The sequence below is a fragment of the Taudactylus pleione genome, unplaced genomic scaffold (genome assembly GCF_031769625.1).
Source record: "Taudactylus pleione unplaced genomic scaffold, aTauple2 ptg000760l, whole genome shotgun sequence".
Lineage (NCBI taxonomy): Eukaryota > Metazoa > Chordata > Amphibia > Anura > Myobatrachidae > Taudactylus > Taudactylus pleione.
The window spans coordinates 4,236,188-4,250,188 of record NW_028285162.1 but is presented as its reverse complement, the minus strand read 5'-3'; the positions used below and the strand labels follow the sequence as shown (position 1 = coordinate 4,250,188).

The following is a 14,001-nucleotide window of genomic DNA, read 5'->3' as shown; positions in this document are numbered from 1 at the left end:
TGCAATTTACATAACCACATGTGCAATATTCTTAGACTGGTTCTCATTTGCGACATTGTTTAAATTGCTTGCGTTTGCAGTATAATGGCTGTACTAAAGTGCCCGATACTCTGTTGATGGCTAGGCTAACATGCAGCCACAAAGCCACTGCAAAAAAATAAAAATTTTAGACACAAATCTTATGATAGATAAAACTTTGACAAACAGAGTGCAGTCATCATTATCAACATGTTTCAAGTGTGGGATGTCCAAAGATACTAATGGAATATTTTAAAGATACATTTTTGGATGTACTGCAAAGGGTTAAATCTTTTTGCATGAAAAAAAAAAAGAGAAAAGCAGAAAAATCCCTCATACACACTGCAGTGAACAAATATAGAGGTGTTGTTCTATTTGTATATAAAATGTAGGTGTCTTAAGCTGGGTACATCTTATGTAAATCTGCAGATAGCAAAACCGCCACCAAACCGCCGGGGTTTAGAACCTGCCGTTTAGTATATTTTGTCCTCTGTTTTTGTTTGACTAGTACAGGTTTTTTTTTTTTACTGATAAGTTACCATTTTTATTGTTCATGTCTATATTATTTATTTTATTGGTTATGAATACATGTTATTGTAAGGGGTGAAAACGCTGATTTTGTTACCCCAATAGGACACGACAGTGCAATTTTTCCTGTTTATTGTTCATCCTATTCACTGTCTATCTTCTGATGTCTATCGACTGTCCATCTAGTTATCTTCTATCTACCATCCGGATACTGAGGTGCCTTTCTGGAACAGCACATCACAGTGACCAGCATCGCTAGTTTTTCTTTGTATCCACAAGAAAACAATATGGCAGGTTTCATATATGGCAGACGTGGGCGCAGCTGAACATTGCAGCACACCCAACTGAATTAATTAACTTCATTGAGTGTATTGTCAATAAGATAATATTATACAAGTGGCTAATGCACTTAATTGCTGCAACATATACAGTGAGATAATTAGAGATTTGCAACCAGCAATTGTGGAGCATATAAAAAATAGATCAGAATCTCACTTTTTTACTGTGTATCAGAACTATAGCAATAACATTTTGTGTTTTAAAGCTGGCATTTTAATTGCTCATCGAACATTGTCCATATTGTAATGCAAGTCCAAAGTTGACAGTTTCTGCAGACATAACAATTGAATACTTTTACAATTAGTGCTACATTCAGGGCCGTAACTGGGGTGGTGCGACCAATGCCATAGCATCGGGCACTGCAGGGCAGGGGGTGCTGTTCAGGCCTGTAAATTTTCCTGTTTATTATCATTCTCACTTGTAGCTTCCTCTTATTTTATCCCCAGCATCTCCTGGCCTCTCCTATATCTTCCCTGGTATTTCCCCACGAGGCCATGGCCCTTTTTCAGTGTGTTATGTTCCTATTTGAAATATAATGGGGGCGCCAATGCTCTTTCTGGCACAGGGCACCAAAAAGTTTAGTTATGGCTCTGGCTACATTCACCACAAATTCTTGCAATCTATACCTTCTTCTTGAGCCCTTTTCTCTAATACATATATATATATATATATATATATATATATATATATATACACATATATACATGTTGAGTCTCCCATATCCAAATATTCCGAAATACTGAGATAATGAAACATTTGATTTTTGATGGTTCAATGTACACAAATTTTGTTTAAGGCACAAATTATTACAAATATTGTATAAAATGACCTGCAGGCTATGTGTATAAGGTGTATATAAAACATAAATGCATTCTGGGTTTAGATTTGGGTCTCATTATAATATGCAATTATTCCAAAATACGGAATATTCTGATATATAAAATAACCCTGGTCCCAAGCATTTTGGATATGGGAGACTCAACCTGTATGTTTATTTATATATATATATATATATATATATATATAATCATACCAAATGGCGGCACTCCAGTATAAACAAATCAAAGTCACATAGCTTTGTGTAGCAACGTTTCAGCGCCTTTTATTAGCGCTTTTCTCAAGCTTAATAAAAGGCGCTGAAATGTCTCTACACAAAGCTATGTGACTTTGATTCGTTTATACTGGAGTGCCGCCATTTGGTATGATATTGTTCAGTGCATGGTCAGTGTCACTGCGGACGGTACCTGAGTGCCGGATTGTGGATCGATATATATATGTGTGTGTGGTGTTTTTAAAAATGTACAAAGCATTTACAGGACACTGTATCCTTAGTATGGGCTTTACAACTTTATTTTATAGTTTAATGGCCTCTCTTATTAGATGGTGTCCTATCTAAAGATCATTAAAGGGGATCAGTTGTTAATCTTCCATTCAGTGCAAAACTGTGAAGTATTTGTTAATATAGTTCTTAATCTTTTTTTTCTATTCAAACATATAAACATTGCAATCAATACTTATTGAAAAGTCACTATCGGGACACTGTATACTTAATATGGTCTTTACAAATTTATTTTATAGTTTAATGGCCTCTCTTCTTGCTAGAGTTAGATGGTGTCCTATCTAAAATTCATTAAAGGGGATCAGTTGGTAATCTTCCATTCAGTGCAAAACTGAAGTATTTGTTAATATAGCGCCTGATTCAGCAAGGATCACAACTGTGATTCCGCATGCAATCGGCCCATTGTTGCGGTTTGCGTATGCATCGCAGTACGCGTGCGTGAACACTGCACGCGCAGTCACTACACAGAGTGGTTGATAGGAAGTACCGTTTGGAAGTGGTGATGGGTGGGTGGCCGGAGAAATTATCCACTGAGATGCCATACGCAGCTTGTGTACTCACTGCGTGCGACGAGGTTAGCAATTCCTGAGTAAGTGTGCGTGAGGCTGCGATGGTACTGATGGTTTTGCAGTCTTGCTAAGTAGTACGGATGTGTGTAAGGTAAAGTGGGCATCCTTATGTTGTGCTGCAACGGCATAGCGATTGCAGTGAGACTGCGTGCGGAATTGCTATCGCAGTTGCGTTCCTTAATGAATCAGGCCCGTAGTTCATAATCTTTTTTTATTTAAACATATGAACATTGCAATCAATACTTATTGAAAAGTCACAAAAGAATATTTTTCTTTTATAAATACAGTTGTTTTGTTACAGATCTACAAAATTAAACAAAATAAATGTTTATGAGCATTTACTTTGTTTCATTTGCATGTCCCTGGTTTATGTTTGCTGTGTTTGTCCTGCGCTGTGGAGGTCTGTGGTGATTTATTACTGTTTACTGATTTGTTAAATGAAAGGGAAAATATTGATTTCCACCTGATCATGGGAGAAATGTAATAGGGTGAGAGTATAAACAATGTGAGAGTTTAGCAGTAACTCTCACACTATTACATTGGTCGAGTTGTAATTTCAAAATGGGAAATCATCTGGATGAGAGTTTAAATCGTGAGAGTTTTTTGAGTCTGAAAAACATGCGAGTTTGCATTGGGTGAGCTTAAAAGTGTGAGAGTTTACTGTTACATTTTCTAAATTCTCACCCTATTACATTTGGCCCCATGTCTGTAAAAGCTTTTTGTACCTTTATATTTACTGTGATGGCATCTAAGTTCCCCACATTTCACTGTAGTAAATACAGCTAATGACTGCAAAATATCTTGTCATTGTTGTCTCTTTGTTTTTCTGTAATGTTAGGTTCCCCTGGTACATGTCCTGTGGTCCACGAGTGGTATGTGTACCCTGGAAATCCACTGCAGCATCCAGACTTTATTCCTGCACTGCCACTTTCCATACCAGGTAAGATTTTCAAAATTAGACAGATACAGCTGGAATCCAGATCATTAATGAATCTGAAATAATTATTGTTATTTCTAAATTATTGTCAATGCCGGTACCATTGTTTAAGTAACTGAAACAAAAACAGAAGTTTATTGAAACGTGATGTACAGCCGCCTGTCTAAATCCAGACGATGGGATCCTGACAAAAGACTTACGATAGGCGTCAAAATACCGACGCCTGTCTTTATCCGGACACCGGAATCCAGGAGGACGCGTGCCCCAACGAAAGTAAGCCGGGACCCCGCGGGACGGGGGGACGGGGGTTAGGTTTAGGTAAATTAGCTAAGTTAACGTTAGGTTTTGGGGGGGAGAGATTAGGGTTAGGCACCTCTAGGAAGGAGGGTTAGGGTCAGGCACCACTGGGGGGGGGAACTAAGGTTTAGGCACTAATGGGGAGGGTTAGGGTGCGGGGAGGGTTAGGATTAAGCTACAAGAAGAGAGGGTTAGGGGAAGAAGGGGGGAGGGTAAGTATACTTACCCGACCCCTGTCGGGATGCCCCTGTCGGTATTGTGAAAGGAGGCATCCCGACAGCCGGCATTACATACTCATTCCTATTGAAATATATGTTTTCTTCTTTTTCTTTCTAAGCTGTATCCTCCTCATAAAATAATATTGTGCAACTTTCATACCCCCGAACCGTCCTGATGTCAGCAGGATAGTCCTCATTTGAGAGTTCTGTCATGATTGGGATTGCATTGTCTTGTTCTTTGGGCAATTGAGGAAGTTTGTCCTTTCAATGTTGGTTTGCATACTGGTTTGTGAAGCAGTTTAAAGGCTAATAGGAGGGGACTGGAGGCAGAATACAGTCAGTCTAGGCACGCCACTTTTATGATACAGACATGCCAACTTTGTGGCCATGCCCCTGCCCCAATCTGCTCACCTACAATCAGGGTTTTTAAAAAAAAAAAAAAAAAAACTAAAAAAAATGTGTTTTTTGTTTAAACCAGGTTTTTTTGCATTGATATTTAAATGAAAAAAAAAAATTGAATCTTGGTATGTATTAGAAACCTTAGAGCTCATTCAGACCCGCTCACTAGATGTGTACGCTCGCACCCAGCGTATACAAATCCAGCACACACCCAGCAAGGCGATCGCACGGCAAGGCATAAGCACACCCATTATGTCTTGGCGTGCGATCACTTGAGGCAGACCATAACCTACTGCAAGCACTGCGATCACTTCAGTGTGAAAATCAATCAGGTGACGTGTACTATGACACTGCCTGCTAATTATGCACGCCTCTGAAACAGCGTAATAACGCTCAGACACGGCTGCGTTCGCCCCTCCACTCCCCCATTTATAATGGACAGCCCCTGTCACCACCCACAAATGGCTTCTCCTGTCAGTCACTTTGCTGAGCTGTCTATGCGCAGCGAGCGAACGCTTCCCGATCTCTCGCACTGGTTCGCGCACGTGCATTGAGATGCATGCGCATAATGCGAAAATCGGGCAGTTATGGGCGAACTCTTCTTAGCGACCGGGTCTAAATCGAGCCCCTTTATTCAATCACGTTTTAATGCTTTCTAACATTAACAATCCAAAGTTATTCGGGTTTGATATGATCTATTAGACATCTTTCAATAAAACCAATTTTAGACTAAACATAATTAAAACATGAAAAAGCACTTTTCAGAGAAACACACAAACATAAAAAAAGGAGTTAAGCATTAGAACTGGAAATGTCCCTGGCATTAAACATTTTGAATGAAAACACTAGTTTAGAGGCCTTTTCAGTGTCGGACTGAGGCATAAAGGGCCCACCAGGGGAATGCAGTGATAGGGGCCCATGCTTAAAGGGTGTGGTCATCCACCAGAGGGGGTGTGGCCAGTCACCACAGCTGCTTGGCTAACTATCAGGCAAATCTTGGTGTAGTTTTTATATATAAGCAAACCAATAGCTGATGTTCATCTAATACAGTAACAATGTACATTTCAGTACATACTGTGGAACATGACACCAAGAGGAGGGGGTGGGCCTCCAGGCAGTGGGTCCCACTGGAGATTTCCCCTATACCCCTGTGGGCCAGTCCAACCCTGGGCCTTTTCGGTTCTCAGTCTGTTTCGACGCTTCGAATTAACTAAACCGAAAGAAGAAAAAAATTCTTTCTTCACTAGCTGAAGATGCTTGAGCAGTCAGAAGTTGTTTAATAATGGGAAATATATTAGGGTTAACTTTTTTCAATTGCGCTTTTTTTTCCTCGTCCACCATTCATAGGATGACACTTATGACACCACAGAGACTAATGGGGCCCATTTATCAATGATCGCTTTTGCAATGCGATCAGGGCATGCCAGTAACATCCCTGATCGCATTGCAAAAAGCGATCCTATTGGCCGGATGTTTCATCCGGGGACATGCAGGGACACAGGCTCCGAAAGGAGCCCATACCTGCGATGTCTCCGGAGAGCTGCCGGCCAGTGCAGGGGTGCACATCCTCAGTCCCGTGGACGGCACATGCACATCCGCCATATGCGCAGTATAGCCCATAGGCTACAGCGGCTAATGCCATCTTCAGATGGCATTAGCTGTGGGGGCCAATGCATTGCATTCCGGATATTAGTAAATTTGGCAGCAACGCGTGCCCCATCGAAACCCATGGGGGAGGAGGCTGCCAGCGGTAATGAAGGGATCACAGCAGGTATCGGAGATAGCTTCTGCTGTCCCTCCTTCATACATACAGGGGATACTTAGTATTTGAGGTAGACCTTCGGGGATTTTACCTCAAATACACTTTGATATTAACTGTACTGTGTAAGGCGCTGCGGAACCTTTGTGGCGCCATATAAATAAAGGATAATAATAATAATAATAAATGGGCCCCTAAGTCTTTCTTTCTAACACTCATCTCTATAGGACTGGAGGTTTAGAATTGAAATGCAAAGGTAAACATGGAGATTAAGTCATGAGGTGTTTCTCTGTGTATTGCCTGTTTTATGTGTTGGTGTTGTTTACTCTAAGATTTAGAATGTTAGCTTTTTCCCGCCCTATGGGATTGATGGGGTAGAAGGCTTAAGGTGCCTACACACTAGGCGATGTGCTCATGATGCGATATTGTGTCCGATTTCCCTTGAACTCTCCCCGGCAGCTTACTCCTGGACACGATATGGTTTTTAAAAAGTGTCCAATCTGACTTAAAATCTATTGTGCACAAAATCGTGTATGAGATTGGCAGATCTTAAATGCAGCAGGCAAGATCTGAAGATGCGATGTACGACCAGCGGGTATGCGCATCGGCATCATGAGCGTGAGTGGACACTCGCAATTTGGACATATTTTACATGATTTGTCGTTCCAATGCGTCAAATCGTGTAAAATATCATCTAACACCTTTAGCTTGATGCAAGGCTGATTTAGCAGCTCTCTTATCTGGTTCATCCTCCCTATACCTTTATAGGGAATCAGTATGATTTTGCATGGCCGGCGGTTCAAATCCCGACAGCGGCAGCCCGGCAAGGGCGAAAATCCCAATCGTTAATTAAGGTAAGTATCGCTAACCTTTCTCCCCCCCCTAACTCCCCCTTAGGGGTGCCTAACCCTAACCTCCCTAACCCCCCTCTAAGTGCCTAAACCTAATCCCCCCCTTCCCCACAGCCTAACCCTAAGTCTCCTGGGGGGGTGCCTAACCCTATCCTTCCCCCGGGGGTGCCTAACCCTAACCCCCCCTGTACCTAGCCTATCCCTCCCGGGGCTGCCTAACCCTAAGTCCCCCCCCGGGAGCCCCTAACCTAACCCAGCCCCCGCGCAGCTGTCCACGCCCGGCTTACCTTCGATCGGGATGCCGAGCGTCGGGCTCCCGGTGTAGGTAAAATGACAGGCGTTGGGATTTCGATGCCTGTCATTAGACCCTTGCCAGGATTAGACAGTCGGGATGCCGACGGTCGGCATTCAGACCGTTGGCATCCCGACTGCATACCCTTTATAGTGTGTGTGATTTACTGCATTGGTTCAACTTACTCAGATAAAGACCACAAGCAACAAGAATGTGGAATTATACCAGTCACAGCGTTGTGCCTGTAGTCACAGCATAATAAAAAAACAGAGTGTTTTAAAAAAAACAAACAAACATTTGGTTTAAACCGCGGTGGTTAAAACCAGCCTACTCTGCCTACAATGCTGTTTACCTATATAATACTATGTCCAAGCAGACTTTTTGTAATACCATTGTGTTTAAATTAATGTGATTATTAAAAATATTGCTATACAGACTGGTGGCAGCAGCTGCTATGTAGCCTATCCTATTCAAGTGAATGCAGGCCCAAAGCACCTCTCCCCCCACGCCTTGCTTCAGGGGTGGGGAACCTTTTTCCTGCCAAGGGCCATTTGGATATTTATAAAATCATTCGCGGGCCATACAAAATTATCAACTCAAAAAGTAGCCTGCTATATTTGGTCAAAAATTTAATTAACTCACCCGTAATATGATGGCTGGAACTGGAATCACACAATACACTGAATACACACTCAGATTGGCCACCATCACTACTACTTTGTGGGCTCTGGCAGCCAAGAGGAGGGGGAGGCTGTCTGTATGTCACCAGGCAGAGTCCGGAGGGGCAGTCCCTATGTTTGTTTGACAGGCAAGTTGATAAGGCAGCCCTAGGGTCCTCTCAGTCCAGCGCTGATGTAACCAGCCCGATGACAGCCCTGTACACAGCCCCGCTGCACTGCCTGCTGCTGCTGAGATTGAGTGAGCCCTGCACACCCGCTGCGCTCTCTACTTCCACTGAGGGGGAGATAGCCACAGCCGGCCTGGCCCGATGACATGATCTTGCGGGCCTTCTACGGCCTGCGGGCCGGATGTTTCCCATCCCTACCTTACTGGCTGCTCTCATGGTGCCACACCTATCTCTTGCATTGAAGAGGTCAAGGAATTTTGTTTTTGTTATTGCTCAGCTTTAACTTGACAGATAGAGAATGCAGGCTATTTCTAGGAGTTTCCTCTACAAAAAGATGCAGTTTTTATGAAAATCGGTTCAGTAGTTTATGCGTCAACTTGGAACAAACAGACAGATACAACTGGGAACATAAGCAGCATATGACTATCATATTATAAATGTAGGTATGACAAAAAGGGTTTTGTTGCCTGGCGCTCGCTCGGATGCTACTTTAATTAGTGGTGCAGCGAAAGTTCTAGCAGAGAGAATCCCCTATTTTAATCTATAGCAAAGAGTTGTATGTGTTTCACACACTCTAGAACCGTGCCTGTGTGTTTCATAAATCAATAGTAGATGTGATGGTATAATAGATAATATATATACACTAAATAGTTGTTATAGCCCAATTTTGTAATTGAAAAAAAAGTGTTTTTTATTTGATTTTATGAAGACAGGTGCTTCCTAATATACATATATATATATATATATATATATATATATATATATATATAGTCTCTAATCATTGTTGGTGGTGGGTAGTCTGTAAAGGGTATTGTTAGCACTTTGTGGGTAATGTATATCCTCACTAATGGAGGGGTATATTCAAGACACTGGACACAGGTGAGGCCTCGCCGGAATAGTGATAACGATACTGGATTAGAACCTCTATACACTCCTTCCTATACCTTCTAATATCCTGCCTATACCTTCTAAGGATGACGCTAATTTGCGTACGCAGTTTATACAGTAAATAGAGACTCCAGACTTGGAACGTGTGGTTCCGAAGCACAAAGTATTATTCAGGTAAAAGTGCAGTCAGTTACACGCTATTGATCCATACACAATTTGGCGCAAAGGAATTATACAGACCCAAGTACAGTATACATACACAGCGCTTCCGGACCGGATGTTAGGCATCAGCAAGAAACCCTTCGTCAATCAGCATTCAGCACGAAGACCAAGACCCAGTGTTGGAGCACACATATTTATACCCCCCAGCTGATGCCATTGGTCCTCAAGGGGGATGCATCTGTTACAGAGCATTTAACAGGCTGGTTCAAATAGACACAACTCAGCCTCCAACAACTGAGGGTCTCTGGTTTCCCACCCCATGCAACATTCTAACAGTTGTTCATATAATAAAAATTTTGTTGCTTGAAGTCTCTGCGGTCCATAAGTTGAGAATGCATGATGCGATCTCCACACCAATAATACCGGAATTCTGTTGTAAGAGTACGCATCAGTACAAAACCAAACATGGCTTACTTAGCATGTATAAAACCTTAGTTACCAAATAATCTTTATTTCATAGCATTTATACTAAATGCACAAACTTAAATCTTATACCTTAAAGCTTATGGAACCTTGTATGTGAATATGTAATGTGTGAGTATGCGAGGTTTGATGTAAAGACGCTAGTTAACTTGGAGCAGATGCGTGCGCATAAAGCTAATGAACAGCGTTTTCATATAGGAGCTTATCTATTCGCTAAAATGCGATTAGTTACCAGCGCAATTGTGCGTATTAATGTGTGTATGAGAAATGGTGCACTTAGATCTCGCTTAAACTAAGTGAACACCTAGCAGTGTGGAATGCTGAGCCTTATAGTCCACACGCCCCCTCTCTCAGCACCCCCCACCCTTCCCAGGCTCAAAAGTAAAGTCCTTTGTTCTCCCAGACTCTTGTGTAGATGCTAATTAGCCCAGCTACAAGACCCAAAGATAACACTCTTGGCTTTGAATGTATTTTATTGCAGGAAGCCTGCTAATGTAAGGTGTGTATTCGAGCAGGGCCACCTGGAGTGAGAGCAGACATTATATTCAGGAAGCTTGTCTACACAGGCTAGTTGTCACGTGGCCATTTGCTCTGTTTAGCTAATGCAATATATCCTTTAGGGGAATTATAATAATATACACTTTATCCAGAGCACCCAAACTGTGGCCATTTGCTCTGTTTAGCTAATGCAATATATCCTTTAGGGGAATTATAATAATATACACTTTATCCAGAGCACCCAAACTATGTAAAGTCATGAAATGGGCTTTTGGTGAATCGCCGTAACTTATGGCGATGGTCACAGATGCAATCGCATGATGCTAATAGTATTATCGCCACATGTACTAAAGTGTGAGTTTATCTAAAATGGCGCTTAGGCGGCCATTTGCAAAATGGCGTCTTGAGGCCAGTCGCAAGATGGTGTCGCTGCGATTCAATTTTAAACTGATCTTGTCTCAGCCAATAATCCAGCTTCGACAGTGACATCAACATCGAGTGACTATAACTTCAACCCAAGGACCTGAGACTATATCTAGGGGTTAGGGACGCCTACCCCATGGCTGCTATTTAACCATTAACCCTCTCCCTACCCACCCAGAATGGGTAACCAACTTATCACCCTCTGTCCCAAATCCCCGCTAGAATACCCCTCCATTAGTGAGGATATACATTACCCACAAAGTGCTAACAATATCCTTTACAGACTACCCACCACCAACAAGGATTAGAGACTATAAATATATATATATTATTATTATTAGCAAGCACCTGTCTTCATAAATCAAATAAAAACCACTTTTTTTCTATTACAGAATTGGGCTATCACTACTGGTTAGTGTATATATATATTATCTATTATATTATAAATTTAGACTAAAGGCCACCATACACGGTGAGATTCAAAGTTGGTAAGATCAGTTCTACGATTTCCCTTGAAATTATTCCCTTGAAATTCTTCATAAGATGTGGTCAAATGGTGTGTGATTGATCATTAAGATCATAGGATAAAGATGCATAGAAGTGTATCAGATCGTACACGATCAGTTGAAATCTCTCTGCAAAACCATCTGATCTGCGATCTAACTAGACGACGGATGAGACACGAATCGGGGTCGCAGAAGACTCAAAATACAACTATTTGCAAACAATTGGTCTGACCAACCTATACAAAATGCCAAAATCGTGTTAAAAATCGTCCCGTGTATGACCAGCATAAGACTAAAGCCAGCCCTTTGCTAAAACTACAGATAGCAGTCAGGATCGTATTCTTCCTGTTTGCTCTCAGGAACTTTGACTTTGATAAGTCATTCAGACCACTACATTTACTACATGGCATTGCTTGCCTGATTCATTTTTTTCTTTTCTTTCTTTTATTACACATATTACACCCTCAAAACAGCACATTGATCATCACAAAAATACAATAGTTTTCTGTATTTTTCATACACAATCTATTATTATTATTATTTCATAGCACCATACATAGGGAATAGAACATACAACAAGATTGCATAGATATCAGATGATTTCATTAGACAGTGATAGAAAACTTTACAAATATATATATATACATGAAAGACAAAAAATGAAAGACAAGCGCCTCATAGCGTATTATGTTTTACCACAGAATGCCCACACCATACGTAGCCAGTATGCGTACCATTAAGTGCTCATCCAGTAGCTTATATCAGATCTTTATATCACGCCTGAACCTTTAGAATGCTGCTTTAACTCCTCCAACGTGGATATATACCAGAAGTAAAAATATTCACATAGTGTATTACCATAGATAATTTATTCACAAACAATAACACATATCTAAAAAATGCATAATTACATCAAAGAACAACAAAAAAGGCTTATCTGAGAGAATCACTGCGTCAAACAACAGAGGTCCCCACTTCCTCAACGCGTGTCGTCGCTTACACCATTGCGGTTGGACTTCGTCAGGAGGATCACCTTGTATAATTACAACCTGCAGATTACACGGTTACATGGAGAAAACTAAAGGATAAAGGTCCCTGCTCAGGAGAGCTTACGTTCTAGAGGGGTAATGGGCAAACACGGGAGGGTGGAGCAGAGCAATGAGGTGCAGAGGCTGTTGTAGGATTAAAAGGTGAGATTTAACTATGTTTCAAGGCTGGAGGCTAGGTGAAAGTATGGACTAGAAAGGGCATTCCAGAGGTTGGGAGGATCGTAGGAGAAGTCCTGGAGGTGGGAGTGGAAAATGATAATCAGGGAATAAGATAGGAGGTCATTGGTGGAATGGGCAGGAGGGAGTGTGTGTGAAGATGAGAAATTTGAAAGATTCTTGATGGAATCGTTAGCCAGTGAGGTCAGCAGAGATGAAGCATCAAGCTACGAATATTAAGCAGGCAGCGGAGTTGAGGATGGATCAAAAGGGGCAAGGTGGAGTGGGGTAAGCCAGACAGGAGTAAATTACTGTAATCAAGGCAGAAAATTAAGGTGTGGATTATAGTTTTATTGGCTTCCAGAGTGATAATGGACCTGATCCTGCAATTTGTGAAATTTTGCGTGATTAACAAATTTGGGCAATTCAACATGAATAATGAAATTTTGATCTAACATGCATTTCCAAGCTGTTTATTGATGTTGTTTTTTGTATTCTGTTCACTTAAAACAAAGAAAATGTGGGGTTTATTAACTTGTGTGGGCATGTTCCTATTCATTATCCATGTTTATGAATGCAGGACATTACTGGCATATCTATCCTAATAATAAATCTCCTTTTATAAGTACTTGACGTCCACTGTCATGGGGTCATTGTAAACTTTAATCTTTCTTTTCTTTTTGCTGAATGATACGTTTAAATCCATGACAGTACAAAGCCTTATGCCTTCTGCAATGTAGTTTACATTCCTTAGAGGCACGAGCCTTGCACAAGTTCAGTGTTACCCCTGGGCAGACATTTGGCCCGAACCTGCCCCATGAATGGAACTGAACTTACACCAGATATTCCAGACACAAAAATAAATAAATAAACACCTAACTTTAACCTGACTAGACAGTAGGGTCAGCTTGCTGTTCTATTGTTCGTAAAGCATTTAAAAAAGGTGACATAGGGCTAACATGCAAAATAATGTTTGTATATGTTTCCCTTCTGCTATTCAGCTCCTGACAATGCCTTCAAGACATCAGAAACAGTTAATTTTGGGCAAAATTAGTGGTTGTTGAAATGTTCATTAAAGACCCATTATATGATTTGTTCCTATAAATGAATTAACCGATTGAGGGGCATATTCAATTAGCCACAAAAAGTCCCGTACTTTTCGCATGGTGTACTTTTCTCCGACATCGCTGGTTTTCAATGCGTGCGTCCTTGCTTTCCCCCGTATTCAATTACAAATCTGTGAAAACAAGACGCGGCGAAACTGTAATATGCGAAAAGTGCTGTCAGATTTGGGGAAATCAGCCTGACCCCCCCCAAAAGATGCACTGATATTGGGGTTCACTCTAGTTACCCCCGAATAGGCTGAAGGTATTTGGGGTACTTAAATGGTCTCAATAGCTGCTATTTAGCGCCTTTGCAAAAGTGGTGAAGAATATAATTTTG

At 41.3% G+C, this 14,001-nt stretch overlaps 1 protein-coding gene across 5 annotated transcripts in view; it reads left to right on the top strand.

Annotated features, from left to right (window-relative positions):
- FAM120B (family with sequence similarity 120 member B) overlaps positions 1-14,001 on the top strand; it is a 273,166-nt gene that overhangs the window by 42,299 nt on the left and 216,866 nt on the right. For all 5 annotated transcript variants that reach the window (XM_088457412.1, XM_088457410.1, XM_088457411.1 and 2 more), the window contains exon 4: positions 3,632-3,733. In XM_088457412.1, coding sequence (XP_088313538.1) covers positions 3,632-3,733 — 102 coding nt within the window. The remainder of the gene's footprint in view (positions 1-3,631; positions 3,734-14,001) is intronic.